General features: G+C 43.5%; 1 protein-coding gene across 1 annotated transcript; it reads right to left on the reverse strand.

The window, feature by feature from the left end:
- Positions 1-245: 245 nt before the first annotated feature.
- On the reverse strand, positions 246-26,959 carry LOC110537420 (solute carrier family 13 member 5). Its single transcript, XM_036937384.1, has 12 exons — positions 26,658-26,959; positions 24,491-24,619; positions 22,706-22,842; positions 22,203-22,528; positions 21,750-21,939; positions 21,423-21,545; positions 20,700-20,912; positions 3,781-3,890; positions 3,589-3,704; positions 1,710-1,871; positions 1,014-1,151; positions 246-798 (listed from the first exon to the last, which is right to left on the reverse strand). The coding sequence occupies exons 1-12, from the start codon at positions 26,784-26,786 to the stop codon at positions 658-660; spliced, it is 1,914 nt and encodes a 637-aa protein (XP_036793279.1). The 5' UTR covers positions 26,787-26,959; the 3' UTR covers positions 246-657.
- Between the last annotated feature and the right edge of the window lie 19 nt (positions 26,960-26,978).

Here is a 26,978-nt window from a genome sequence, read left to right on the forward strand (position 1 = left end):
TGCAGAGAAGAATGGGAGAAACTCCCCAAATACAGATGTGCCAATTTTGTAGCGTCATACCCAAGAAGACTCAAGGCTGTAATCGCTGCCAAAGGTGCTTCAACAAAGCACTGAGTAAAGGGTCTGAATACTTCTGTAAATTTGATATTTCTGTTTTTTATTTGAATAAATTAGCAACATTTTCTGAGCCTGTTTTTGCTTTGTCATTATGGGTTATTGTGGGTAGATTGATGAGGAATAAGGCTGTAATAACAAAATGTGGAAAAAGTCAAGGGTTCTGAATACTTTCCAAAGGCACTGTAATTTTATGTAAGATAATATATTTATATAATATCAATTGATATCACAATATTGCTATTAATACAAATATAAGTTACAGTATTACAGCGTGTCTTGGCTTTTACAAGTTATTTATCATCAGAGTTCTCTAAGGCTCCCTCATTACCATATAATATAATAATATTATCTGTACATAATAAGTATAAAATACACTGATAATAAACCAGTAAACCAGTGTTCCCATGGCCAGCCCTCTGTTGCCCCAGTGAGGGTTGTCAGTGGTCTCCTCCTCCCTCATCCCCTTTTTGGCATCGGTAGCAGTGGTATTGCAGTACAGGGGCATATGATGGTGTTTTTGGGGGTCATCCCCCCCCCCCCTCATCCTCCTGTAGTGATGTTAGCGGTGGTGTTGGCCCAGGAGGGGAAGGTGTCCAGGTTGAAAATGGCTCTACCCCAGCTGTTAATGGCCAGAGTGATGCACAGGATCCCAAGGATGTTCATCACTATACCTGTCTTAGCCTAGAGGAGAGAGAGGGGTTAAAGCTGAGGTGGTGGTAGGTTGAGGGGATGGTGGTGAAGGTGGATGAAGAATACGGTGCGAGGAGGAGGTTTAGATTTAAGGTGGGGTGGTAGGGTGAAATATATGCCAACATACAGTACATTAACTTATTATTCATACTTCCTACTGTATAGTAGGTTTCCATAGAAGCAGAGGTCAAAAGTGGGGCTCTCACCATATCTGACACCTTCAGGTATCCATAAGAGAACACGATGGCGTTAGGAGGCGTGGCGACAGGGAGCATGAAGGCAAAGGAGGCACTGAGGGTACAGGGTACCATCACATACAGTGGGTTCACTCCTATGGATTGGGACTGCAATAGAACACACACATATTAGCCAGCACATACGTATGCACATGCATGCACACATATGAGTACATGCACAATTAGTAGCCTATTATCCTGCGATGTGGATGTGAATAGGATGAAAGAAAGTGTGTGTGGCTCTGTGTTGGCTCAGTTATCAAAGATTCTTGTCACTGAATGAACAGAGCTGAGAGCTCTACACACAGTGCTGTTACAGTCTCAATGTCTGGCCTCTAATGTGACCTATTAGTGTGAATAACCTGTCTTGTTTTCTCTCTCTCTCTCTCTCTCTCTCTCGCTCTCCCTCTTTCTCTCTGAGTTGACTTTTCACTCATTCAGCTCTTTCCCTCGGGCTTCTCTCGCTATTTGCTTATCTCTTCAGACTCTTCAGTAGTAGGCCTGGCTCAGATCCCCTATTGACCAGCTCTATTCAGTACAATCCAATTTTATCAAAAGGAATCTTGATCTCAGAATGGAGAGCAATCGAGTATGTTTGTGTGTGTGAGCGAGATGGGGAGAGAGAGAAGTGTGTGTGTGTGGTTGGTTGAGTGTGGGTGGGTGTACCATGGAGGCTAGGATGGGCAGGAAGAGTGTAGCGGTAGCCACGTTGCTGGCACACTCAGTGAAGATGGCGGTGAGGAGACAGAGGATGACTGCGATAGCCCAGGGAGGGATGGAGCAGAGAGGTATCATCTGATCACCCAGCCACCGCGACAGACCAGACACCTGGATGGATACACACACATTCAAGCTTATACACATGCACAGACCCATGCATGCACGCAAGCATGCACGCATGCACATACAGTGGGCAGAACAAGTATTTGATACACTGCCGATTTTGCAGGTTTTCGTACTTACAAAGCATGTAGAGGTCTGTAATTATTTATCATAGGTACACTTCAACTGTGAGAGACGGAATCTAAAACAAAAATCCAGAAAATCACACTGTATGATTTATAAGTAATTCATTTGCATTTTATTGCATTACATAAGTATTTGATACATCAGAAAAGCAGAACTTAATATTTGGTACAGAAAACTTTGTTTGCAATTACAGAGATCATACGTTTCCTGTAGTTCTTGACCAGGTTTGCACACACTGCAGCAGGGATTTTGGCCCACTCCTCCATACAGACCTTCTCCAGATCCTTCAGGTTTCGGGGCTGTCGCTGGGCAATAACCGACTTTCAGCTCCCTCCAAAGATTTTCTATTCGGTTCAGGTCTGGAGACTGGCTAGGCCACTCCAGGACCTTGAGATCCTTCTTACGGAGCCACTCCTTAGTTGCCCTGGCTGTGTGTTTCGGGTCGTTGTCATGCTGGAAGACCCAGCCACGACCCATCTTCAATGCTCTTACTGAGGGAAGGAGGTTGTTGGCCAAGACCTCGCAATACATGACCCCATCCATCCTCCCCTCAAAACGGTGCAGTCGTCCTGTCCCCTTTGTAGAAAAGCATCCCCAAAGAATTATGTTTCCACCTTCATGCTTCACGGTTTGGATGGTGTTCTTCAGGTTGTACTCATCCTTCTTCTTCCTCCAAACACGACGAGTGGAGTTTAGACCAAAAAGCTCTATTTGTGTCTCATCAGAACACATGACCTTCTCCCATTCCTCCTCTGGATCATCCAGATGGTCATTGGCAAACTTCAGATGGGCCTGGACATGCGCTGGCTTGACCAGGGGGACCTTGCGTGCGCTGCAGCATTTTAATCCATGATGGCGTAGTGTGTTACTAATGGTTTTCTTTGAGACTGTGGTCCCAGCTCTCTTCAGGTCATTGACCAGGTCCTGCCGTGTAGTTCTTGGCTGATCCCTCACCTTCCTCATGAACATTGATGCCCCACGAGGTGAGATCTTGCATGGAGCCCCAGACCAAGGGTGATTGACCGTCATCTTGAACTTCTTCCATTTTCGAATAATTGCGCCAACAGTTGTTGCCTTCTCACCAAGCTGCTTGCTCCTGTAGCCCATCCCAGCCTTGTGCAGGCCTACAATTTTACCACTGATGTCCTTACACAGCTCTCTGGTCTTGGCCATTGTGGAGAGGTTGGAGTCTGTTTGATTGAGTGTGTGGACAGGTGTCTTTTATACAGGTAACAAGTTCAAACAGGTGCAGTTAATACAGGTAATGAGTGGAGAACAGGAGGGTTTCTTAAAGAAAAACTAACAGGTCTGTGAGAGACGGAATTCTTACTGGTTGGTAGGTGATCAAATACTTATGTCATGCAATAAAATGCAAATTAATTACTTAAAAATCATACAATGTGATTTTCTGGATTTTTGTTTTAGATTCAGTCTTTCACAGTTGAAGTGTACCTAAGATCAAAATTACAGACATTACTCTACATGCTTTGTAAGTAGGAAAACCTGCAAAATCGGCAGTGTATCAAATACTTGTTCTCCCCACTGTACACACTCAAGGTTACACACACAAACACACCTCGCTGCCCTTAGCCAGAGCGAAGCCTCCTCCTAGCAGCAGTACAATGCTCCAGGGCATCTTCCTCTGGGCCACCTGCCAGGTCAACAGGGCAGGGGTGGGCCCGCGGTGGGGCTCTGAGAGGAGAGGGGCACAAACATGTCAAGCAATTTCTACAGTGTGTGTGTGTGTGTGTGTGTGTGTGTGTTTCACCTGTGTCAAAGCTCTGTGTTCTCCAGAAGCAGAGGTAGCGGGGGGGCTCAGAGGGCAAGACGAACAACAGCACGGCAACAAACACTGCCACTGTGGCATCAGTCACAAACCTGGAGAGGTTGGATGGTTGGAAGGTAAGGCCCCAGTAAAACAATCCTATAGGATTTGTGATTTTTCCACCGGAATCCTGTAGGATTCTCACAATCCTATAATATTTTGTTTTACCTCTATCAGAATCCTATTGGAATCCCGTTGGACTACTTTTTTCCTATTGGAAATCAAAAGTAATGCTATTGGATCCTATAGGATTTTGTGTCACCTCTATCAGAATCCTATTGGAATGCTGTTGGACTACTTTTTCCTATTGGCAACCCTATTGTAGGATTTTGTGTCACCCCGATCAGTATCCTATTATAACTGTTTTCTTAATTAAACGCATTAAATTATAGTTTGTGGCTCTGCAGAAAATCACTGGTTTTCTAACATGAGCTATTCTTGCAGTTTTATCCTTTACTGTGTGTGAATGCAAGAACTGTGAGTACAGTATTTGTTTCCTTATGAAGTTTTCAATGTTTTAGTCGTATTTCCGTCATTGTACAGAATTTCAAATCAAATCAAATTTAATTTGTCACATACACGTGTTTAGCAGATGTTATTGCGGGTGTAGCAAAATGCTTGTGTTTCTAGCTCCAACAGTGCAGTGATATCTAACAAGTAATATCTAACAATTTCACAACAATACACACAATCGAAAGTAAAGGAATGGAATTAAGAATATATAAATAGTTGGATGAGCAATGTCAGAGAGGCATAGACAAAGATACAGTAGAATAGGATAGACTACAGTAAATACGGAGTTTTGGTTTAGCATGTGTATAGAGAAGAAGCTCGTGGAAGAGGTTCCTACACATTAGTTAAGTTTTCCAAATTTTCAGTTTGCATTCCACTTTCTTACATATCATATTTAATTGGTGAGTTCATAAGTCATACCTTTTTGATTCAAATGTCACACGAACTGAGGAGCAGAAGACCTGTGTTGTAATAACATATTAAAACATGTAATGACGCATTCACTGACTGTTGTCTGCCTGGGCTTAACCATACAATTTTGGCTTGTACTCTGTGTTATACTCTCTCTATCTCTCTGTTTCTCAATATACTAACTGCACGGGAAACCCCCACCAGGGTGGGGGTTTAAGATAAAACACACTGACAACCCATGAATATACACTGCTCAAAACCCTTTGGGATGGGCTACAAAGACAAAGAACTCTGTCAAGAACCAATGGGATACTGACAACAGGCTGGAGAGGTCTGTCTATCACCTACGAACAACCAACCAGGAGCCAGGACTACTAGAATCTACCTACGTCATTTCAATGTATAAATGTACTGCCCAAATATGTTGTACGCCCTCTTTTTCCGAAAGCTCCCTAAGGGTTGGACGATAGGAGCCGTGCTGCACGTTTGCCAGATATCACTATGCTCGATTAAAGGCCTCAAATATACCGTATCCGCCTTGTCCAGAGTCTCATCTTGGTCTTGTTTCTCCAATAACTAATCATTTACACCTGTAACTGACGTTTCAACCGCAATGGCAAACGTGAATGATAATGGCGCCAACTCCAATCCAACTATTACAGAGCCTCATGAGGTCACACTCCCCACAGATCTTCAGAACCTCCGTACGGTTCTGGTCTCGGAAATTACAGCTACCATTGCCACTCAGCTCAAAACTGCCATTGATGCTGCTCTGGCCCCCTTCTCCACCGTCCTGGATGGTGTCCGAGCCGCTGCAGATGAACAAGGCCGCCAAATTGACGGCTTTGAACATGACCGGTGTGATGACAGTGACCGCATATTAGCACTTGAGAAAACGGTCGCCTGGCTGAGCTCCGAAAACCAAAAGCTGATTGACAAAACCGATGACCTGGAATCCCGTTCTCGCGTTTGCAATCTTTGTGTTGTTGGTATACCAGAGAAATGTGAAAGAGGGGACTCATTTAAGTTCATGTCCGAATTCTTTGCGGATGTGCTGGGTCCAGCCATCGATCCATCACCCCCGAAGCTGGATAGAGCCCACCGCATTGGCCCCTCCCCTGTGAGTGGAGACGACAACTCCAAGCCTAGAGTGTTTATTGTCTGTTTTCACTACTACTGTGACAAGAAGCGCATCCTCCAGAGGCAGGGCAAACACCAGCGACACTTCTGTGGACGCAAGGTGTTCATCTTTCTTGACCTCAGCTTGAATGTCACCAAGAAAAGAGCTAAATTCCTCGATGTGAAATGTAAAATTCATCAGAAGAAAGTGAAATTCTCACTCCGCTTTCCTGCTCGTCTGCACATTGAACACTAACGTTATTGAACTCTGATAAAAATGACTAATACTGTCTTGTGTGGTTGTCATTTAAGCTACACATTTGGGAGGTCCTTTTTATTTGGCTAGATGGCTAGCATAGTAATGCATGGCTACAATTCCAAGCTTTCTTTCCTTTGTTGTTTTTTTCTTTCTTTTCGTCTAGACACTTACTGAAGGACTTTTCACCACTTTATTTCGCCCTATTGATCATTTGTACGTGTAAAGACACTGCCCCTTTTCTGTTTTGTAACAGGGTAGCATACTGTGGGACACTTATTTGGCCATCCTTAAGACACATTGTACGTGCTGCACTGATTGAAGACTCCCTGATTCAGGACAGTTCCGTTTCACTGTTATGGGGTGTTTGTTTTGGTTATCTGTTGACCTTCTTTACCGTTTTGTGAATGCCTTTTCGATTGTATTTCACTACTGGTGCTATGGAGCCTCTCCGCGTTAGGATAGGAAGGTTTTCTGCTTATATGCACCGAAGCTGCACCGTTTTCTGGCCTTTTTTTTGCTTTGCTTTTTTCATCAGTTTTCTCTGATATCTTTGCAAATGCTTTATCTGTTTTCACACCTTTTTCATTTCAATATTTTAGATGGCTAACAACGCTAATAATAGTATAATGGGAATAGGTAGGCCTAATCCTATAAAGTTTGTATCTTGGAATACTAAGGCAATGAACAATCCTGTCAAGAGGTCTAGGGTCTTCTCTCATTTCAAAAAGCTAAAAGCAGATGTGGTATGTTTTACAAGAGACCCATTTACACACTAAAGATCACTCAAGGCTACAAAACGAATACATTTCTCTACTACTAATGTTATTTCAGACAGTCATGGGAGATATTTAATCATAACTGGCACCATTTGACACACACCTGTAGTAGTGGTCAATGTATATGCTCCCAATTTTGATGATGTTGAATTTGCCAATGGGTTGCTGGGGAAAATCCCTTCTCTGAACACCCATCTTTTGATATTTGGCGGGGATCTGAATTGTGTTATTAGCCCGGCTTTGGACCACTCCAACCACAAAACTATGTCTCCTTCTGCTATGTCAAAGTCTTTCTCAGGTTTTATAGTTCAGAATGGGTGTACAGATCCCTGGAGATTTCAGAAACCCCAGGCAAGAGAGTAGTCTTTCTTTTCACATGTACACCATTTTTTTTCTCATATTGACTATTTCTTTATTGATCATAAGTTACTTCCAAATGTCAACTCTTCTGAATATTTAACCATTGTAATTTCTGACCATGGACTTTTTGCCCTCGACATAGTCCTATCTGCACAAACTCGTACTCCTTTTTTCTCCAGTCTGATGCAGACTTCTGTAACGTTATCTCCACTTCTATTGATCTTTTTTAAAAATAAATCAGACAAGCTCAACCTCTCATTCTTTCTTATGGGAATCACTTAATACCTATCTTAGAGGATACATGATTTCTTATTCTTCTCATTTAAACAAAACTCGGAAAGCTAAACTAGAAGAACTCTAAAGCCATCCTTGACTTAGACCATCAATATGCCCTGACGCCATCTCCAGAGATATATAAGCAACGCTTGAACTTACAATCTGAATTCAATCTCTTGTCCACTACAGATGCAGAAAGGTTACTATTGCATTCACATGGTACCTACTATGAACATCGTGACAGGGCAAGTCGTCTGCTCGCACACCAATTAAAACACAGTGTTGCTACCCGTCTGATTCCCCAAATGAAAGATTCCTCTCATACTTTGATTTCTGACCCTATGGGGATCAATGACACCTTCAAATCTTTCTATTTCTCCGTGTATACGTCTGGATTTCCATCAGATACGACCAATATGACTACATTTTTGGGTGAATTGGAGACTCCCACAGTTGAGGCTGAAACTGCAGATTACCTTGATTTCCCTCTCAACCTTGAAGAAGTTATTCAGTCTAACAAGTCAATGCAGAGCGGCAAGGCTCCAGGGCCTGATGGGTTTCCAACTGGGTTCTTTAAGAAATTCTATACCAAGTTAGCCCCTTTACTTTTATCTATGTATAACACATCACTTGAACAAGGCTCATTGCCACCTACACTAACACAGGCTTCAATAGCACTTCTCCTTCACTTTCTGTTCTTATTTTAGGCCCCTAAGTCTCCTTAATGTGGATGTAAAGGTGCTGGCGAAGGTGATAGCGAGGCGTCTGGAAGTAGTCTTACCAGGACTCACATCGCAGGAACAAACCAGCTTTATAAAGGACAGATATTCATTTTTTTTTTACATTCGGACGCTGTTTAATATGATTTATTCTAAACAATTCTCCAACTCCCCTGAGGTGGTAATCTCCCTAGATGCAGAGAAGGTATTCAACAGAATTGAGTGGGAGTACCTATTTGCTGTCCTTAAAAAAATTGGATTTGGAGACAAATTTAGCTCATGGATCCGTCCCTTGCATACATCGCCCCAGTGTCTGTACCAATGACACTCATTATGATTATTTTGCCCTGGAATGTAGAACATTCCAAGGCTAATCACTGTCCCCTTTATTATTTGCTGGCGCCATTGAGCCCCTTTCAGTATCTTTACGGGCATACTCCTCTTTCCAAGTTGTAACACGGGAAGGAGTTGAACATAGGTTATCATTATATGCAGATGATTTGTTACTCCATGTAAATAACCCTGTTACCTGTTTAAATTCTATCCTTTCCATTCTGGTGAACTTTGGCTCCTTCTCCGGTTACAAGCTGAATCTCCAGAAAAGTGAGTGCTTCCCAATCAATCCAGCAGCGCTACAGCTCCAGCTGACAGACTTGCCATTTCAGCTTAGCCGCTCTGGTTTCAAATACCTTGGCGTGAACGTAACTCGTTCATTACATTCTCTTTTTTCTGCAAACTTTGCAGCAGCAGAGAATTTAAATGAAAACTGATTTTCAGAGATGGGGTAGCTTACCACTATCACTTACAGTATTAATGGCACCTGTTTGAACTTGTTATCAGTATAAAAGACACCTGTCCACAACCTCAAACAGTCACACTCCAAACTCCACTATGGCCAAGACCAAAGAGCTGTCAAAGGACACCAGAAACAACATTGTAGACCTGCACCAGGCTAGGAAGACTGAATCTGCAATAGGTAAGCAGCTTGGTTTGAAGAAATCAACTGTGGGAGCAATTATTAGGAAATGGAAGACATACAAGACCACTGATAATCTCCCTCGATCTGGGGCTCCACGCAAGATCTCACCCCGTGGGGTCAAAATGATCACAAGAACGGTGAGCAAAAATCCCAGAACCACACGGGGGGACCTAGTGAATGACCTGCAGAGAGCTGGGACCAAAGTAACAAAGCCTACCATCAGTAACACACTACGCCGCCAGGGACTCAAATCCTGCAGTACCAGACGTGTCCCCCTGCTTAAGCCAGTACATGTCCAGGCCCGTCTGAAGTTTGCTAGAGAGCATTTGGATGATCCAGAAGAAGATTGGGAGAATGTCATATGGTCAGATGAAACCAAAATATAACTTTTTGGTAAAAACTCAACTCGTCGTGTTTGGAGGACAAAGAATACTGAGTTGCATCCAAAAAACACCATACCTACTGTGAAGCATGGGGGTGGAAACATCATGCTTTGGGGCTGTTTTTCTGCAAAGGGACCAGGACGACTGATCCGTGTAAAGGAAAGAATGAATGGGGCCATGTATCGTGAGATTTTAAGTGAAAAACTTCTTCCATCAGCAAGGGCATTGAAGATGAAACGTGGCTGGGTCTTTCAGCATGACAATGATCCCAAACACACCGCCCGGGCAACGAAGGAGTGGCTTCGTAAGAAGCATTTCAAGGTCCTAGAGTGGCCTAGCCAGTCTCCAGATCTCAACCCCATAGAACATCTTTGGAGGGAGTTGAAAGTCCGTGTTGTCCAGCAACAGCCCCAAAACATCACTGCTCTAGAGGAGATCTGCATGGAGGAATGGGCCAAAATACCAGCAACAGTGTGTGAAAACCTTGTGAAGACAGAAAACGCTTGACCTCTGTCATTGCCAACAAAGGGTATATAACAAAGTATTGAGATAAACTTTTGTTATTGACCAAATACTTATTTTCCACCATAATTTGCAAATAAATTCATTAAAAATCCTACAATGTGATTTCTGGATTTTTTTTCTCATTTTGTCTGTCATAGTTGAAGTGTACCTAGGATGAAAGTTACAGGCCTCTCTCATCTTTTTAAGTGGGAGAACTTGCACAATTGGTGGCTGACTAAATACTTTCTTGCCCCACTGTATAGTAAGGATGCTGTAAAAATGAACAGTTTACACAAATTCCTTTACCTATTTCAAGCTGTCCCATTGTTTTTACCGAAGTGTTTTAAAAAAAAGTCAATCAATCAGGCTGTTGCCACATTTATCTGGGGAGAAAATGTACCCAGAGTCGGTAGATCTTTACTTCAGGGCTGCAAGTTTAGTGTAGGGCTGGCACTAACCAACTTTTTATACAATTACTGGGCAGCCTACTTTCAGAAATTGCCATTCTGGTTACATGCTCCAGATACCCAATGGTGCCACCTAGAGGCACATTCTTGTATTTCTGCTTCTCTTCCTGCTTTACTCTGCTCTTCTCTCCCAACATTCCCCTCTCGCTATACTCGGAATCCTGTAGTGCTTTCCCCACTTAAGATTTGGTACCAGTTTCGACAACATTTTAAATTCTCTGCTGCATCTACTATGGGTCCTATTGACAAGAATCACATATTCCCCGCTTCTCTAATAGATAATGCTTTATCTTACTGGACAAGGAAAGGTATTAAGTCCTAATTTTTATAGTTTTCCCAACCTGGCCTCTAAATACTCTCTCTCCATCTAACTTTTTCCATTACCTTCAAATTAGGCATTGTGTCTGCTCCCAATTTTCTGGCTTCCCTGCTCCACCCCTTGCCAACCCTGGGATGGCATATTGACTCTATTACCTTGACAGAAAGCAGTAATTTATCAGATCTATTTGTATATTTTGTCATTGGACAAACACTCCACCAACAAAATTAAATCTGCTTGGGAACGGGAGATGGGTGTTGAATTTACACAGGAGTGGTGGGATGAGGCGATTGATAGAGTACGCTCCACTACATATTGTGCTCGTCTTGGTCTCATACAATTTAAGGTTTTACATAGGGTGCATTTTTCCAAATCCAGATTGTCTGACATGCATCCAAATGTAAATGATGAGTGTGATAGATGTCATGTCTCACCATGAGACCTTAGTCACATGTTCATTCAATGACAAAATTACTGGGATTCTATTTTTAAAACTTTATCTGGAGGTGCTTGAAATGAACCTGCAGACTTGTCCCTTGAAAGCTGTTTTTGGTATTCCAGAAGACTTGTTCTCCTTGGACCCCAAAAATGCAGATATGGTTGCTTTTACATCCTTATTAGCTTGACATAGAATTAATCTCCAGTGGAAGTCTGCTCAGCCCCTCTCTACTTCTCAACAGTTCAACGATGTAATGTTCTTCCTAAAGCTTGAGAAAATTAAGTATTCTTTTAGGGGTTCCAATGATACATTTGTTAGAAAATGGCAACCATTTATATCATATTTTAATGGCTTGCAGAGGCTCCCCTCTGATGAGATGCTTTAAGGTTTCCCAGTAAGCATTACCAGAAGTCATTACATAATAGGTACAATCATCAATATAATGCTATAATGCTGTTTTTTTAATCTCTTATTCATATCAATATTTAAACTGCATTGTTGGTTAGGGGCTCGTGAGTAAACATTTTATATTAAGGTCTACACCTGTTGTATTTGACGCATGTGACTAATACAATTTGATTTGATTTGATCCAGTCCAAGCAAGTTTGTCTAAGGTTTACTGATCATTTATTTATTTATGTTTTTGTATATTGAATCTGTATTGAGTTGTTTGTATACCCCCCCCCCCCCCCCCCCCCCGTATTGTTGAATGTTTATTTGTTGCGATATCTCTGTAGAATATTTGTTTTTGAGGACAGAATTGAGGGAGGGTATGGGATGGGAGGGAATCAAGGTGGGTTGACTGAGGTAGGGCGGAGAGTTAGAGAAGGGACTAGGGGGGGTTGGGTGGATGTCTTGTATGGAGGGAGGGAAGGAAGGAGGGTGGTTGGGATATGGTAACATCTTTGTACTTACATTGATGTACATTCTGTAAAGCTTGAAGAAAAAAATACAAATAATAAAGAATACAGTAAATACGTAAACATTATTGAAGTGACTCCTGTTTCAAATATTAAAGTGGCCAGTGATTTCAAGTCTATGTATACAGGGCAGCAGCCTTTAATGTGCTAGTGATAGCTATTTAACAGTCTTGAGATGGCCTTGAGCTATTTTTCAGTCCCAGTTTTGATGCACCTGTACTGACCTCGCCTTCTGAATGATGGCGGGGTGAACAGGCAGTGGCTCGGGTGGTTGTTGGCCTTGATTATCTTTTTGGCCTTCCTATGACATCGGGTGCTGTAGGTGTCCTGGAGGGCAGGTAGTTTGCCCCCGGTGATGCGTTGGGCAGACCGCACCACCCTCTGGAGAACCCTTTGGTTGTGGGTGGTGCAGTTGCCGTACCAGTAGGTGAGACAGCCCGACAAGATGCTCTCAATTGTGCATTTGTAAAAGTTTGTGAGGGTTTTAGGTGCCAAGCCAAATTTCGACAGCCTCCTGAGGTTGAAGAGACGCTGTTGCGCCTTCTTCACCACACTGTCTGTGTGGGTGGATCATTTCAGTTTTTCAGTGATCTGTACGCCAAGGAACTTGAAACTTTCCATCTTCTCCACTGCGGTCCCGTCAATGTGGATAGGGGGGTGCTCCCTCTGATGTTTCCTGAAGTCCACGATCAGCCCCTTTGTTTTGTTGACGTTGGGTGAGAGGCTATTTTCCTGGCACCACATTCATAGGGTCCTCACCTCCTCCATGTAAGCTGTCTCGTCATTGTTGGTAATCAGGCCTACTATTGTTGTGTCATCTGCAAACTTGATGATTGAGTTGGAGGCATGCATGGCCACACAGTCATGGGTGAACAGGGAGTACTGTATAGGAGGGGGCTGAGCACACACCCTTGTGGGGCCCCAGTGTTGAGGATCAGCAAAGTGGAGAAGTTGTTGCCTACCTTCACCACCTAGGGGCGGCCCGTCAAGAAGTCCAGGACCCAGTTGCACAGGGCGGGGTTCAGACCCAGGGCCTCAAGCTTAAGAGCTTGGAGGGTACTATGGTGTTGAATTCTGAGCTATGAACAGCATTCTTATATAGGTATTCCTATTTTCCAGATGGGATATGGCAGTGTGCAGTGCGATGGTGATTGCATCGTCTGTGGATCTATTGGGGCGGTAAGCAAATTGAAATGGGTCTAGGGTGTCAGCTAAGGTAGAGGTGATATGATCCTTGACTAGTCTCTCAAAGCACTTCATGATGACAGAAGCGATAGTCATTTAGTTCAGTTAATTTTGCTTTCTTGGGTACAGGAAAAATGATGGTCATCTTGAAGCATGGGGGGGACAACAGACTGGGATAGGGAGAGATTGAATTTGTCCATAAACACTCCAGCCAGCTGGTCTACGTATGCTCTGAGGGCGCGGCTAGGGATTCCGTCTGGGCCGGAAACCTTGCGAGGGTTAACACGCTTAACTGTTTTACTCACGTCGGCCACAGAGAAGGAGAGCCCACAATTCTTGGTAGTGGGCCACGTCGGTGGCACTATGTTATCCTTAAAGTGGGCGAAGAAGGTGTTTATCTTGTCCAGAAGCAAGACGTTGGTGCCTGCCACATAGCTGGTTCTCTCTTTGTAGTCCATGATTATCTGTTGACCCTGCCACACACGTCTCGTGTATGAGCCATTGAATTGCAAGTCCACTTTGTCTCTATACTGATGTTTTGCCTGTTTGATTGCCTTACGGAGGAAATAACTACACTGTTTGTATTCTGCCATATTCCAAGTCACCTTGCCATGGCTAAATGTCATGGTTCGCGCTTTCAGTTTTGCACGAATGCTGCCACCTGTCCACGGTTTCTGGTTAGGCTAGGTTTTAATAGTCACAATGGGTACAACATCTCCTATACACTTCCTGACAAACTCAGTCACCATATCAGTGTTTTCGTCTATGTTGTTCCATGGAGGCTACCCAAAACATATCCCAGTCCGCGTGATCAAAACAATCTTGAAGCGTGGATGCCGATTGATCAGACCAGCGTTGAATAGTCCTTAGCACGGGTACTTCCTGTTTGAGTTTCTGCCTATAGGAAGGGAGGAGCAAAATATAGTCGTGATCAGATTTGCCAAAGGGAGGATGGGGGAGGGCCTTGTAGGCATCCCGGAAGTTAGAGTAGCAGTGCCGAGTGTTTTAGCAGTTCGAGTACTACAGTCAATCTGTTGATAGAACTTCGGTAACTTTTTTTCTCAAATTTGCTTGGTTAAAATCCCCAGCTACAATAAATGCAGCCTCAGGATATGTGGTTTCCAGGTTTCACAAAGTCCAGTGTAGTTGCTTGAGGGCCGTCGTGGTATCGGCTTGAGGAGGAATATACACGGCTGTGACTATAACCGAAGAGAATTCTCTTGGGAGGTAATACGGTCAGCATTTGATTGTAAGGTATTATAGGTTGGGTGAACAAAACAACTTGAGTTCTTGTATGTTATCACAATCACACCATGAGTAGTTAATCATGAAACATACACCCCCATACTTCTTCCCAGAGAGATATTTTCCTGTCTGCGTGATGAACTGAGAACCGAACTGGCTGAACGGACACAGTATATCCTGAGAGAACCATGTTTCCGTAAAACAGAGTATGTTACAATCCTTGATGTCTCTTTGGAAGGATATCCTTGCCCTGAGCTCATCAACTTTATTATCCAAAGACTGAACATCAGCGAGTAATATACTCGAAGCGGTGGGTGGAGTGCGCGCCTACTGAGTTGGACTAAAAGTCCACTCCGGGTACCTATTTTCCTTTGGCTGTGTTTTGGAACAGCCTCTGGAATCAGTTCAATTGCCCTGGGGAACAAAGAATCCGGTTCGGGAAAGTCGTGTCCCTGGTCCTAATGCTGGTGAGTTACCGTCGCTCTAATATCCAAAAGTTCTTCCCGGCAGTATGTAATAACAAACATTTCCTGGGCTAATAATGAAATACTGCAAAGTTTCCTAAGAGCACGACAGCCCATCTGTCGACACCATTTCCCATATGTTAGCTTATTAGAAACTCAGCTCCGGGCCCTTCGATCTAAAGTGCCCAAATTCAGCATTTTGACATGTCCCTCCGTCAAACCTGTGTCACTTCTAGGAAGATTTTAACCCACTTAATCCCCAAATGTGTCCAAGTTTCACCATCATTGTAAAGCCCTAGATATTTTGTTTATTTGACAGTCATTTTTGAAGATCCTTATTTATTCTATGTGATTAGTGATTCATTTGCCCCTCATTTTGTCAACCATGTTACGTGAACTGAACTCTCGTTTTAATATGGTAAAAAACCATTTTAAAGAAACATTGAACATCTAATAGTCAAGTCATCAGTCAAAAGCAGGAAAGCTGGTTCTACTCTTTTTGGCAATTTTCTGGTGTTTTTTGGTGGAAAACTGAGTGGCTTGAGCATAACACATCAACCCTGTTACCCATAGATAGACAGGTACAAAAAATATCGATAAATGTGAAGCTTGTATTCAATTGCCACTCCCTGTTTGCACACAACAGCCCACTGGGCACAGACATCAATTCAATGTCTATTCCATGTTGGGTCAATGTAATTTAATTGAAATTATGTGGAAAGAACGTTGACTCAACCAGTGTGGGCCAAGTGGGAAGCTTTCATTCCCCCTGTAACAAGGGGATTTATGGCTGATTTAAGAAGAAATCATAAACCTTGTTATGGTCAACCTTTTTACTTTATTTGGCACTTAATAAGCACTTACTATATTAATTTACAAAAAAAATCCTCTTGAGATGGGAAAACTTGTTTGATGAAGTTGAACATGTGCTCTTTATGACAGAATGTTAAAATTAGGTGAAAAAAAATTGACCACGTTACACTTCTCAAAAGGCACCAAATTGGTAGAATGACCCAGCAATTGGTACAACGCAAATAGTCCGAGTAGCCATTTGATTACCTGTTCAGGAGTCTTATGGCTTGGGGGTAAAAACTGTTGAGAAGCCTTTTTGTCCTAGACTTGGCACGCCGGTACCGCTTGCCATGCGGTAGTAGAGAGAACAGTCTATGACTGGGGTGGCTGTGGTCTTTGACAATTTTTAGGGCCTTCCTCTGATACCGCCTGGTGTAGAGGTCCTGGATGGCAGGCAGCTTAGTCCCAGTGATGTACTGGGCCGTACACACTACCCTCTGTAGTGCCATGCGGTTGGAGGCCGAGCAATTGCTGTTCCAGGCAGTGATGCAACCAGTCAGGATGCTCTCGATGTTACAGCTGTAGAACCTTTTGAGGATCTCAGGACCCATGCCAAATCTTTTTAGTTTCCTGAGGGGGAATAGGCTTTGTCGTGCCCTCTTCATGACTGTCTTGGTGTGTTTGGATCATTCGAGGTTGTTGTAGATGTGGACACCAAGGAACTTGAAGCTCTCAACCTGCTCCACTACAGCCCGTCGATGAGAATGGGGGCGTACTCGGTCCTCCTTTTCCTGTAGTCCACAATCATCTCCTTAGTCTTGGTTACGTTGAGGGATAGGTTGTTATTCTGGCACCTCCCGGCCAGGTCTCTGACCTCCTCCCTTTAGGCTGTCTCGTCGTTGTCGGTGATCAGGCCTAACACTGTTGTGTCATCTGCAAACTTAATGATGGTTTTGGAGTTGTGCCTGGCCATGCAGTTGTGGGTGAACAGGGAGTACAGGAGTGGACTGAGCACGCACCCCTGGGGGGCTCCAGTGTTGAGGAACGGCGTGGCAGATGTGTTGCTACCTAAACTCACCACCTGGGGGCGGCCAGTCAGGAAGTCCAGGATCCAGTTGCAGATGGAGGTGTTTAGTCCCAAGATCCTTAGCTTAGTGATGAGCTTTGAGGGTACTATGGTGTTGAAGACTGAGCTGTAGTCAATTAATAGCATTCTCACATAAGTGTTCCTTTTGTCCAGGTGGGAAAGGGCAGTGTGGAGTGCAATAGAGATTGCGTCATCTGTGGATCTGTTTGGGAGGTATGCAAATTGGAGTGGGTCTAGGGTTTATCGGACAATTGTGTTGATGTGAGCCATTTACCAGGGATTCAAGGCTGTAAGTTAATTTACAGTATCACTAATAGAAAACTCAGATCTTGGAACCAGTCCTATTGGTCTCCTATAGGATTTTAATAGGCACTTTTATAATCCCTAGGCTAGGTGACAAGTGGCTGTGATTCAAGTATCTGGGAGATCTAGGCTGATAGAATTTTATTTTATAGGATCCTATAGGATTTCAGTATAAGAATCCAATAGAACAATCCTATCAGATTTTGGAACCAGTCCTATTGGACTCCTATAAGATTCTATTCGACAGGATAGGTTCCAGAATCTGATAAGATTTGCTGTTAGATTGTAATATGATTTTTTTCTATTTGAATCCTATAGGATATTTTGACTGCGGGGGTTAGACTGTGTAGGGTTAGGAGGCAGCAGGGGATTAGGGAAGGGGTATACAGGGATTGGGAGTTGGGGAGAGGTACAGCAGAGGAAGGCCGGGGAGAGGCCTTCCAATCCTTTTCTGAACACTAACTAATTATAACCCAATGACAATGTGATGAGGGACTTTACAATTGGCTCCAAACAGGACCTTAAATGTACAGTTGAAGTCTGAAGTTTACATACACTTAGGTTGGAGTCATTAAAACTCGTTTTTCAACCACTCCACACATTTCTTGTTAACAAACTATAGTTTTGTCAAGTTGGTTAGAACATCTACTTTGTGCATAACACAAGTAATTTTTCCAACAATTGTTTACAGACAGATTATTTCACCTAAAATTCACTGTATCACAATTCCAGTGGGTCAGAAGTTTACATACACTAAGTTGACTGTACCTTTAAACAGCTTGGAAAATTCCAGAAAATGTTGTCATGACTTTAGAAGCTTCGGATAGGCTAATTGACATCATTTGAGTCAATTGGAGGTGTACCTGTGGATGTATTTCAAGGCCTACCTTCACACTCAGTGCCTCTTTGCTTGACATCATGGGAAAAGCCAAAGAAATCAGCCAAGACCTAACAAAAACAATTGTAGACCTCCAAATGTCTGGTTCATCCTTTGGAGCAATTTCCAAAAGCCTGAAGGTACCACATTCATCTATACAAACAATAGTACACAAGTATAAACACCATGGGATCACGCAGCCATCATACCGCTCAGGAAGGAGATGCGTTCTGTTTCCTAGAGATGAACGTACTTTGGTGCGAAAAGAGGCTGGAGGAAACAGGTACAACAGCATCTATATCCACAGTAAAACAAGTCCTATATCGACATAACCTGACAGGCCGCTCAGCAACGAAGAAGCCACTGCTCTTTAACCACCATAAAAAAACAGACTACGGTTTACAACTGCACATGGGGACAAATATCGTACATTTTGGAGAAACGTCCTCTGGTCTGATGAAACAAAAATAGAACCGTTTGGTCATAATGACAATCATTGTTTGGAGGCCGAAGAACACCACCCCAACCGTGAAGCACGGGGGTAGCAGCATCATGTTGTGGGGGTGCATTGCTGCAGTAGGGACTGGTACACTTCACAAAATAGATGGCATCATGAGGATGGAAAATGATGTGGATATATCGAAGCAACATCTCAAGACTTCAGTCAGAAAGTTAAAGCTTGGTCGCAAATAAGACTTTCAAATGGACAATGACCCCAAGCATACTTCCAAAGTTGTGGCAAAATGGCTTAAGGACAACAAAGTCAAGGTATTGGAGTGGCCATCACAAAGCCCTGACCTCAATCCTATGGAAAAATTTGTGGGCAGAACTGAAAAAGTGTTTGCGAGCAAGGAGGCCTACAAACCTGACTCAGTTACACCAGCTCTGTCAGTGGGAATGGGCCAAAATTCACCCAACTTATTGTGGGAAGCTTGTGGAAGGTTACCCGAAACGTTTGACCAAAGTTAAACAACTTAAAGGCAATGCTACCATTGTATGTAAACTTCTGACCCACTGGGTATGTGATGAAATAAATAAAAGCTGAAACACATAATTCTCTCCGCTATTATTTTGACATTTCACATTCTTAAAATGAAGTGGTGATCTTTACTGACCAAAGACAGGGACATTTTTACTAGAATTAGGAATTGTGAAAACTGAGTTTAAATGTATTTGGCTAAGGTGTATGTAAATTTACGACTTCAACTGTACACAGAAAGCTAACATTAATAATATGCATATCAATCTCTCATGGCTCAAAGTACAGGAGAGAATGAATTCATCACTATTTGTTTTTGTTAGAAGTATTGACATGATGAATGCACCGAGCTGTTTGTTTAAAGTACTAGCACAGCAGACATCCATCCATACCCCACAAGACATGCCATCAGAGGTCTCTTCACAATCCCCAGAACTGACTATGGGAGGCGCACAGTACGGCATAGAGACATGGAGCTCTATTCCACATCAGGTAACTGATGCAAGCAGTACAATCAGATTTTTAAAAAGACACAAATACACCTTATGGAACAGCGGGGACTGTGAATAGACACACAGGCACAGACACACTCATACATATCCACATGTACATATCCACAACACGTACACTCTACACGAAAGGTGCACATGGATTTTGTATTGTAGATATGTGGTAGTAGAGTACAGTAGTGGCCTGAGGGCACACACGTAATGTGTTGTGAAAAGTGTTATGAAATGTAATTTCATGTCACATTTGTAATTGTATATAACTGCCTTAATGTTGCTGGTCCCCAGGAAGAGTAGCTGCTACCTTGACATCAGGTAATGGGGATCCTTAATAACTACAAATACAAATAAAGAGTGGATTGACGTAATGGACAGAGTATGTTTGATGACCTTAGCCCCAGTTTGATCCAGGATTCTGCTATAATCAACACCTGTTTCCATGGTGATGTGCCCATTCATAGATTGACAGACGTCACATATGCCCTCTGTGATAGGGTGGTCACATGACCAGATAAGAGAGACCGCAGTGTGTGCCTCTCCTGCCCATCGATCTGTTTGTCATAAAGAAGTGTGCTTACTCTCTCATTCACTCTAGTGAGATCATGTTTCCCAGACTGTGTGTGCATGTGCCTATGCAAGTCTTTGTGTGTGCCGGTCAGAGCGTGTGTACGTGCACAAGTTTGTGTTTCTGTGTGTCAAAGTTCAGAACATGTTTATTGATGCAACACAGACGGTTTACTCTGTGAACAACACGTTTTGTACATTTGTGTTTGTTTTCTCCTGTTCCCCGTGTCCTGACACTTGTTCTAACAGAAGGTTCTGGGGCTAAAGACAACTCAGGTAATCTATCCTTCAGATCAAGCTTGTGTTACTGTGCATGTGTCTGTATATTTCCACCTGCTAGTGTTTTGTGTGTGAGTCTGTGTGGTTGAGTATATATGGTGTGTAAAGTATTTCACTGTGTGGTGTGTGTTACATACTCTGCCTTTGTGTTGAAGATGTGGGTTGCCCATCCGTTGATGAAGCCTGGGCTTCGTGTGAACCACAACACCACCAGCAGAATGAAGAGCCCCAGGACACTCAACTCTCCATAGGACACTGGCCCCAGACGACGATGCTCCTCACGGATCAAATCATACGCTGCATGTTCTTTCTCTGACTGCACAGCACCACAGCCCCACGTACGCTTCAGACTAGAGAGGAAGAGGGGGAGAAAGGGACAAGAGAAATGAGTGGGGGAGCAAAAGAGAAGGGGGTGAGAGAAAGACAGAGTGAGTGAGAGAGAGAGATTATTTAAGCGAATAGGTCAGATAAGAAGCAGAGTGAGTGAGAGAGATAAATTATTTAAACTAATAGGTCAGATAAGAAGCAGAGTGAGTGAGAGAGAGAGATTATTTAAACTAATAGGTCAGATAAGAAGCAGAGTGAGTGAGAGAGAGAGATTATTTAAACTAATAGGTCAGATAAGAAGCAGAGTGAGTGAGAGAGAGAGATTATTTAAACTAATAGGTCAGATAAGAAGCAGAGTGAGTGAGAGAGAGAGATTATTTAAACTAATAGGTCAGATAAGAAGCAGAGTGAGTGAGAGAGACATTGCCCTATTTGGCCTATGCAAACCTTTACAAATATCATGTCGTGGTTGAACTGAGAGGAGAGAGTAGAGTTAAAATAATGCACTGTGATGCTCTGGCCAGGTCACTCACTCGAAGCCGATGAAGACGAGCTGGAGCCAGAGCCAGGCCAGCATCAGCATTAGCAGCATTGTGGGGAAGGCAAAGGCGAACCACGAGGCAAAGTTAACCACGTCACCGTTCTGAGGGAAGAGTCTGACAGTGGGTTTCTGTTAAGAACTTCACTTCTCAAAAATGTTAAATGCCAGTTGATCAACACGATATGTTCGGATACCCATATCTATATTATATATATAATATAGATATGGAATATGCACTAACATTTGTGAGGTGTATGTCTGTGAGAGGTACATATGCTATGTGTGTGTGTGTGCGTGCGTGCGTGCGTGTGTTACATACTGGCTCATCTGCCCTGTGAGGACGAGGTTGGGTCCGGTACCAGTGAGAGTGGCAGTGCCTCCGATGCTGGCAGCGTAACACACACACAACGTCAAGCCTTTACACATTTTTGTCCTCTCCTTCTCCTCCTCTTCCTCCCCAACCTGCTCCTCTGCTTCAGTCCCCTCCTTCAAGACCATGGACACTACCACTTTATACAGAGAGGAAGGGGGAGACAATACCACTATATATTAGAGAGGTTTGGGAATCAGGACTACCAAGAGGTCCTAGCCAAAGTTGTTAGTTAGGCAGGCTATAGTGTGCCTGTTGCCTGTAGACATACAACCTACGTCTATATTTGTCTGAAATCGCCATGTACATGTAACTGTATTATGGTGTGTTGGTGAGAAGGCAGTTCTCCAGTCTCACCTAGCCCCCTACTCTGACCTCTGCCCCCAGCCCAGTGCCCCTCACCTGGCTTCCCATCAGTCAGAGAGTTGTCCTGGTGAACTGGTTTGTCTGGGGAGTCCAGTTTATCCTCTGTGGCTGGTTTCTCCAGTGGAATGTGATTGTCCTGGATGATAAGTTTGTCCTGTGGGTTTGAACTGTTCTCCAGTCTTTCCTCAGGAATCATAACATTCTCCTGGCTCTGGGGGATGGGCAAGGGCTTCTCCCCATTCTGTGGGCTGTTGAGCTGCTCCAGGACAGCCTGGACAATGGGGACCATCATAGCTGTGGTGGCTGTGTTACTGATCCACATGGACAGGAACGCTGTCACACCCATGAACCCTAGCATCAGACTGGCGTGGACAGCAAAAAGGGGCCAGTGTATCAGAAAGAGAAAAGAGGAAGTGGAGAAAGAGGAAATAATGCTAGGCTTTAGCTCAGTGGGTTTACATGGTCTTGAATTTTGCAGACAATCCTGATTTGATACCTGAAAAACTGATAAAGATAGACACCTGTGATTAGCTACTCACAGGGCAGGCCGCACCCCCACAGCAAGTAGAACCCTGAGGGCGATGCGCTTGTGAAGGTTCCATGTCTCCACGGCAACAGCCACCATCAGACCGCCTACAAACAGCATGTTGGTGTCCTTCAGGTACTGCATACACACCTGATACAGATGTAGGATCTTACTTTGATCCAGTTTGCTACAGCAGGAAAATAATCTCTCAACAGGAAATGTCTATTATTATGTGGATTATAATTAATGGACATTTTTGTAGGGGTTGATACAATATATACACAAGTATGTGGACAACCCTTCAAATGAGTGGATTTGGCTATTTCAGCCACACCCTTTGCTGATAGGTGTATAAAATCGAGCACACAGCCATGCAATCTCCATAGACAAATATTGGCAGTAGAATGGATTTACGGCAGAGCTCAGTGACTTTCAACGTGGTGCCGTCATAGGATAACATTTTTCAAACAAGTCAGTTCGACACATTTCTGCCCTGCAAGAGCTGCGCTGGTCAACTGTAAGTGCTGTTATTGTGAAGTGGAAATGTCTAGGAGCAACAACGGTTCAGCTGGGACCGCCGAGTGCTGAAGCGTGTAAAAATCGTCTCTCCTCAGTTGCAACACTCACTACTGAGTTCCAAACTGCCCCTGGAAGCAACATCAGCACGAGAACTGTTCGTTGGGAGCTTCATGAAATGGGTTTCCATGGCCAAGCAGCCGCATAGAAGCCTAAGATCACCATGCGCAATGCCAAGCGTCGGCTGGAGTGGTGTAAAGTTTGCCGCCATTGGACACTGGAGCAGTGGACACGCGTTCTCTGGAGTGATGAATCACGCCTCACCATCTGGCAGTTCGACGGACAAATCTGGGTTTGGCGGATGCCAGTAAAACGCTACCTGCCCCAGTGCATAGTACCAACTATAACATTAGGTGGACGAGGAATAATAATCTGGGGCTGTTTTTCATGGTTCGGGCCCCTTTGTTCCAGTGAAGAGAAGTCTTAATGCTACAGCATACATTGACATTCTAGACGATACTGTGCTTCCAACTTTGTGGCAACAGTTTGGGGAAGGCCCTTTCCTGTTTCCACATGACAATGTGGAAATAATTTATAAATAATTTATAATTAAGCAATTTTTTATGTAACTAGGCAAGTCAGTTAAGAACAAATTCTTATTTACAATGACGGCCTATCCCGGCCAAACCCTAACCCGGACAACGCTGGGCAAATTGTGCACCGCCCTATGGGACTCCCAATCACAGCCGGTTGTGATACAGCCTTGAATCAAACCAGGGTCTGTAGTGATGCCTCTAGCACTGAGATGCAGTGCCTTAGACCGCTGAGTCACTCGGCGAAGAACTTGACTGGCCTGCACAGAGCCCTGACTTCAACCCCATCGAACACCTTTGGGATGGATTGCCGACTGCGAGCCAGGCAAAAATCGCTCAACCTTACTAATGCTCTTGTGGCTGAATGGAAGTAAGTCCCCACAGTAATGTTTCAACATCTAGTGGAAAGCCTTCCCAAAAGAGTGGAGGCTGTTATAGCAGCAAAGCTGGGACCAACTCCATATTAATGCCCATGATTTTGGAATGAGATGTTCGACGGGCAGTTGTCCACATACTTTTGATCATGTAGTGTACATTTTCGGTAAGGAAGAATCAAGTCAAAGTGGAAATTACAAACTTCAAAAGCCTTTAACCTCAAATACTCTACAGGTTTTACATTTCCTGCATTGCAGTAAAGATCTCCAGCAGCAGGGTGCTCAAATGAAGATCCTACATCTTTACGCACGTACCTGCTTGGACTCCATGATGCCAAACAGAGGGAAAAGGACAGCGGGCAGGAGAGCAGTCACCGCTAGTGGCAATACCTCAGTACACCAGTACACTGCCATCAGAGCTATCACATAGGCACATCTTGCCTCCTGCAAACACACACAGTTACAATACTCTATTTAGAGCCATATAGAAGTACAGAGAACCCAAATATTATTGAGTTCAAAAGGACACAAACACACACAAAATAACTGAAGCACATGAACACAATGTTCTGTGTCTGGTGGTGCCATTGTATAAACATTGATCTGCGATGTGAATTCGTCGAGCTCAAGTAATGTAAACTTGAACTTCAACACCCTATGGTGTGACGAGGAAATGTTTCCTCCCTCTTCTACGCCAGGAGTGGGCGGCCCCGGTGCACAACTGAGCAAGAGGACAAGTACATTAGAGTGTCTAGTTTGAGAAACAGACGCCTCACAAGTCCTCAACTAGCAGCTTCATTAAATAGTACCCGCAAAACGCCAGTCTCAAAGTCAACAGTGAAGAGGTCGACTCCGGGATGCTGGCCTTCTAGGCAGAGTTGCAAAGACAAAGCCATATCTCAGACTGGCCAATATAAAGAAAAGATTAAGAAGGGAAAACGAACAGACACTGGACAGAGGAACTCTGACTAGAAGGTCAACATCCTGGAGTCGCCTCTTCACTGTTGATGTTGAGACTGGTGTTTTGTGGGTACTATTTAATGAAGCTGCCAGTTGAGGACTTGTGAGGCATCTGTTTCTCAAACTAGACACTAATGTACTTGTCCTCTTGCTCAGATGTGCACCAGGGCCTCCCACTCCTCTTTCAGTTTGCGCTGTTCTGTGAAGGGAGTGGTACACAGCATTGTATGAGATCTTTAGTTTCCTGGTAATTTCTCGCATGGAATAGCCTTAATTTCTCAGAACAAGAATAGACTGACGAGTTTCAGAAGAAAGGTCTTTGTTCTTGGCCATTTTCAGCCTGTAATCAAACCCACAAATGCTGAAGCTCCAGATCCTCAACTTGTCTAAAGAAGGCCCATTTTATTGCTTCTTTAATGAGCACAACAGTTTTCAGCTGTGCTAACATCATCGCAAAATGGTTTTCAAATTATCAATTAGCCTTTTAAAATGATCAACTTGGATTAGCTAACACAACGTGCCATTGGAACACAGGAGTGATGGTTGCTGATAATGGGCCTCTGCACGCCTATGTAGATATTCCATAAAAAATCTGCCGTTTCCAGCTACAATAGTCATTTACAACATTAACAATGTCTACACTGTATTTCTGATCAATTTGATGTTATTTTAATGGACAAAAAAAATGCTTTTCTTTCAAAAACAAGGAAATATTTAAATGACCCCAAACTTTTTAACGGTAGCGTATGTGCTGCGCAAATTCAATCAGTGTTCAGACATGAGTAATTATACAGTTTTGGAATCCTTATTACTTCAGCTCCCCTACTTCCCATGGCTATAACCTTCTGTCTTATGTAACCATACCAAATGTAACATATCATACTAATTTGAGTTGTCACGGTTTTCCGTTTACTATGTTACTTGTAGTCTTTGAGACCAGGCTGCTTAGCGGGGCAGTTCTATCTTAAGAGGACAAGAAAGGGTTAAAGACAACACCAGAGTTCTGCGCTAAGTTCACCCCTGGCGCAAGCTGAAAGAATGTGTCACCCCCTTGTCACACCAGGTCCTGACCCTGTTACCCTCTGTACATTTGTAGGAATTTCCATTTTCTGAATTGGCAGAAAAAGTGCGCTCTTCTGAAAAAGAAATCAACATAATACATCTGTGTGTCTGTGCATGCGTGTGTGTTTGTGTGTCTGTGCATGCGTGCGTGTTTGTGTGTCTGTGCATGCGTGCGTGTTTGTGTGTCTGTGCATGCGTGCGTATTTGTGTGTCTGTGCATGCGTGTGTGGCGGAGGTCTAAAGGAATAAATGTTAAAGTCAAAATCAGCATGTGTCAGGTGTACAAATGAATAATTCATGAAATATCTAACAAGACGATAGAATACTAGTAGGCTCTTACTAAAATATTTTAAATCATTATACAGATAGCGTACTCTTGGTGCAGAAATCAGAAAGACTAGGCCTAGATGGGGTCAAGAGGACCCCTGGAATATGTCTGTTCCAGAAATTTGGTGCATACCGTGGTTCCGATCAGTAGAGGCAGCGGGAGGAGCAGGAACGGTGTACAGAACAGAATCACCCCATCCTTGAACATCCACATAATCTGGAGCGAAGACACCATCTTCGCTAGATCAGAGAATACTGACATAAATTAGAGTTGCAGGGAAGAAAGCAACAATTATGAGGGAGAGCTCAGATACCTCCAGATACCTCCGGCTTTACAGTTGGGACACAACTGCACTTGACATCTCTCTGTCTCTCTCTCTACTCTCTCTCTCTCTCTGTTTTTTTACTCTCTCTCTCTGTGTGCATGATGTGTGTGTGTGTTCAAAGGGGTGGC

This window comes from Oncorhynchus mykiss, chromosome 12 (genome assembly GCF_013265735.2).
Source record: "Oncorhynchus mykiss isolate Arlee chromosome 12, USDA_OmykA_1.1, whole genome shotgun sequence".
Classification (NCBI taxonomy): domain Eukaryota; kingdom Metazoa; phylum Chordata; class Actinopteri; order Salmoniformes; family Salmonidae; genus Oncorhynchus; species Oncorhynchus mykiss.

What these genes read in the sequence shown, in the direction of transcription:
- LOC110537420 (XM_036937384.1), bottom strand. Translation starts at nt 26,786, where the DNA reads ATGTCAGTATTCTCTGATCTAGCGAAGATGGTGTCTTCGCTCCAGATT. An exon ending in CTCACAGGGCAGATGAGCCA is followed by an intron (nt 21,546 to 21,749) that starts GTATGTAACACA and finishes ACCCACTGTCAG; the next exon opens with ACTCTTCCCTCAGAACGGTG. An exon ending in CTCTGGCTAAGGGCAGCGAG is followed by an intron (nt 1,872 to 3,588) that starts GTGTGTTTGTGT and finishes GTATCCATCCAG; the next exon opens with GTGTCTGGTCTGTCGCGGTG.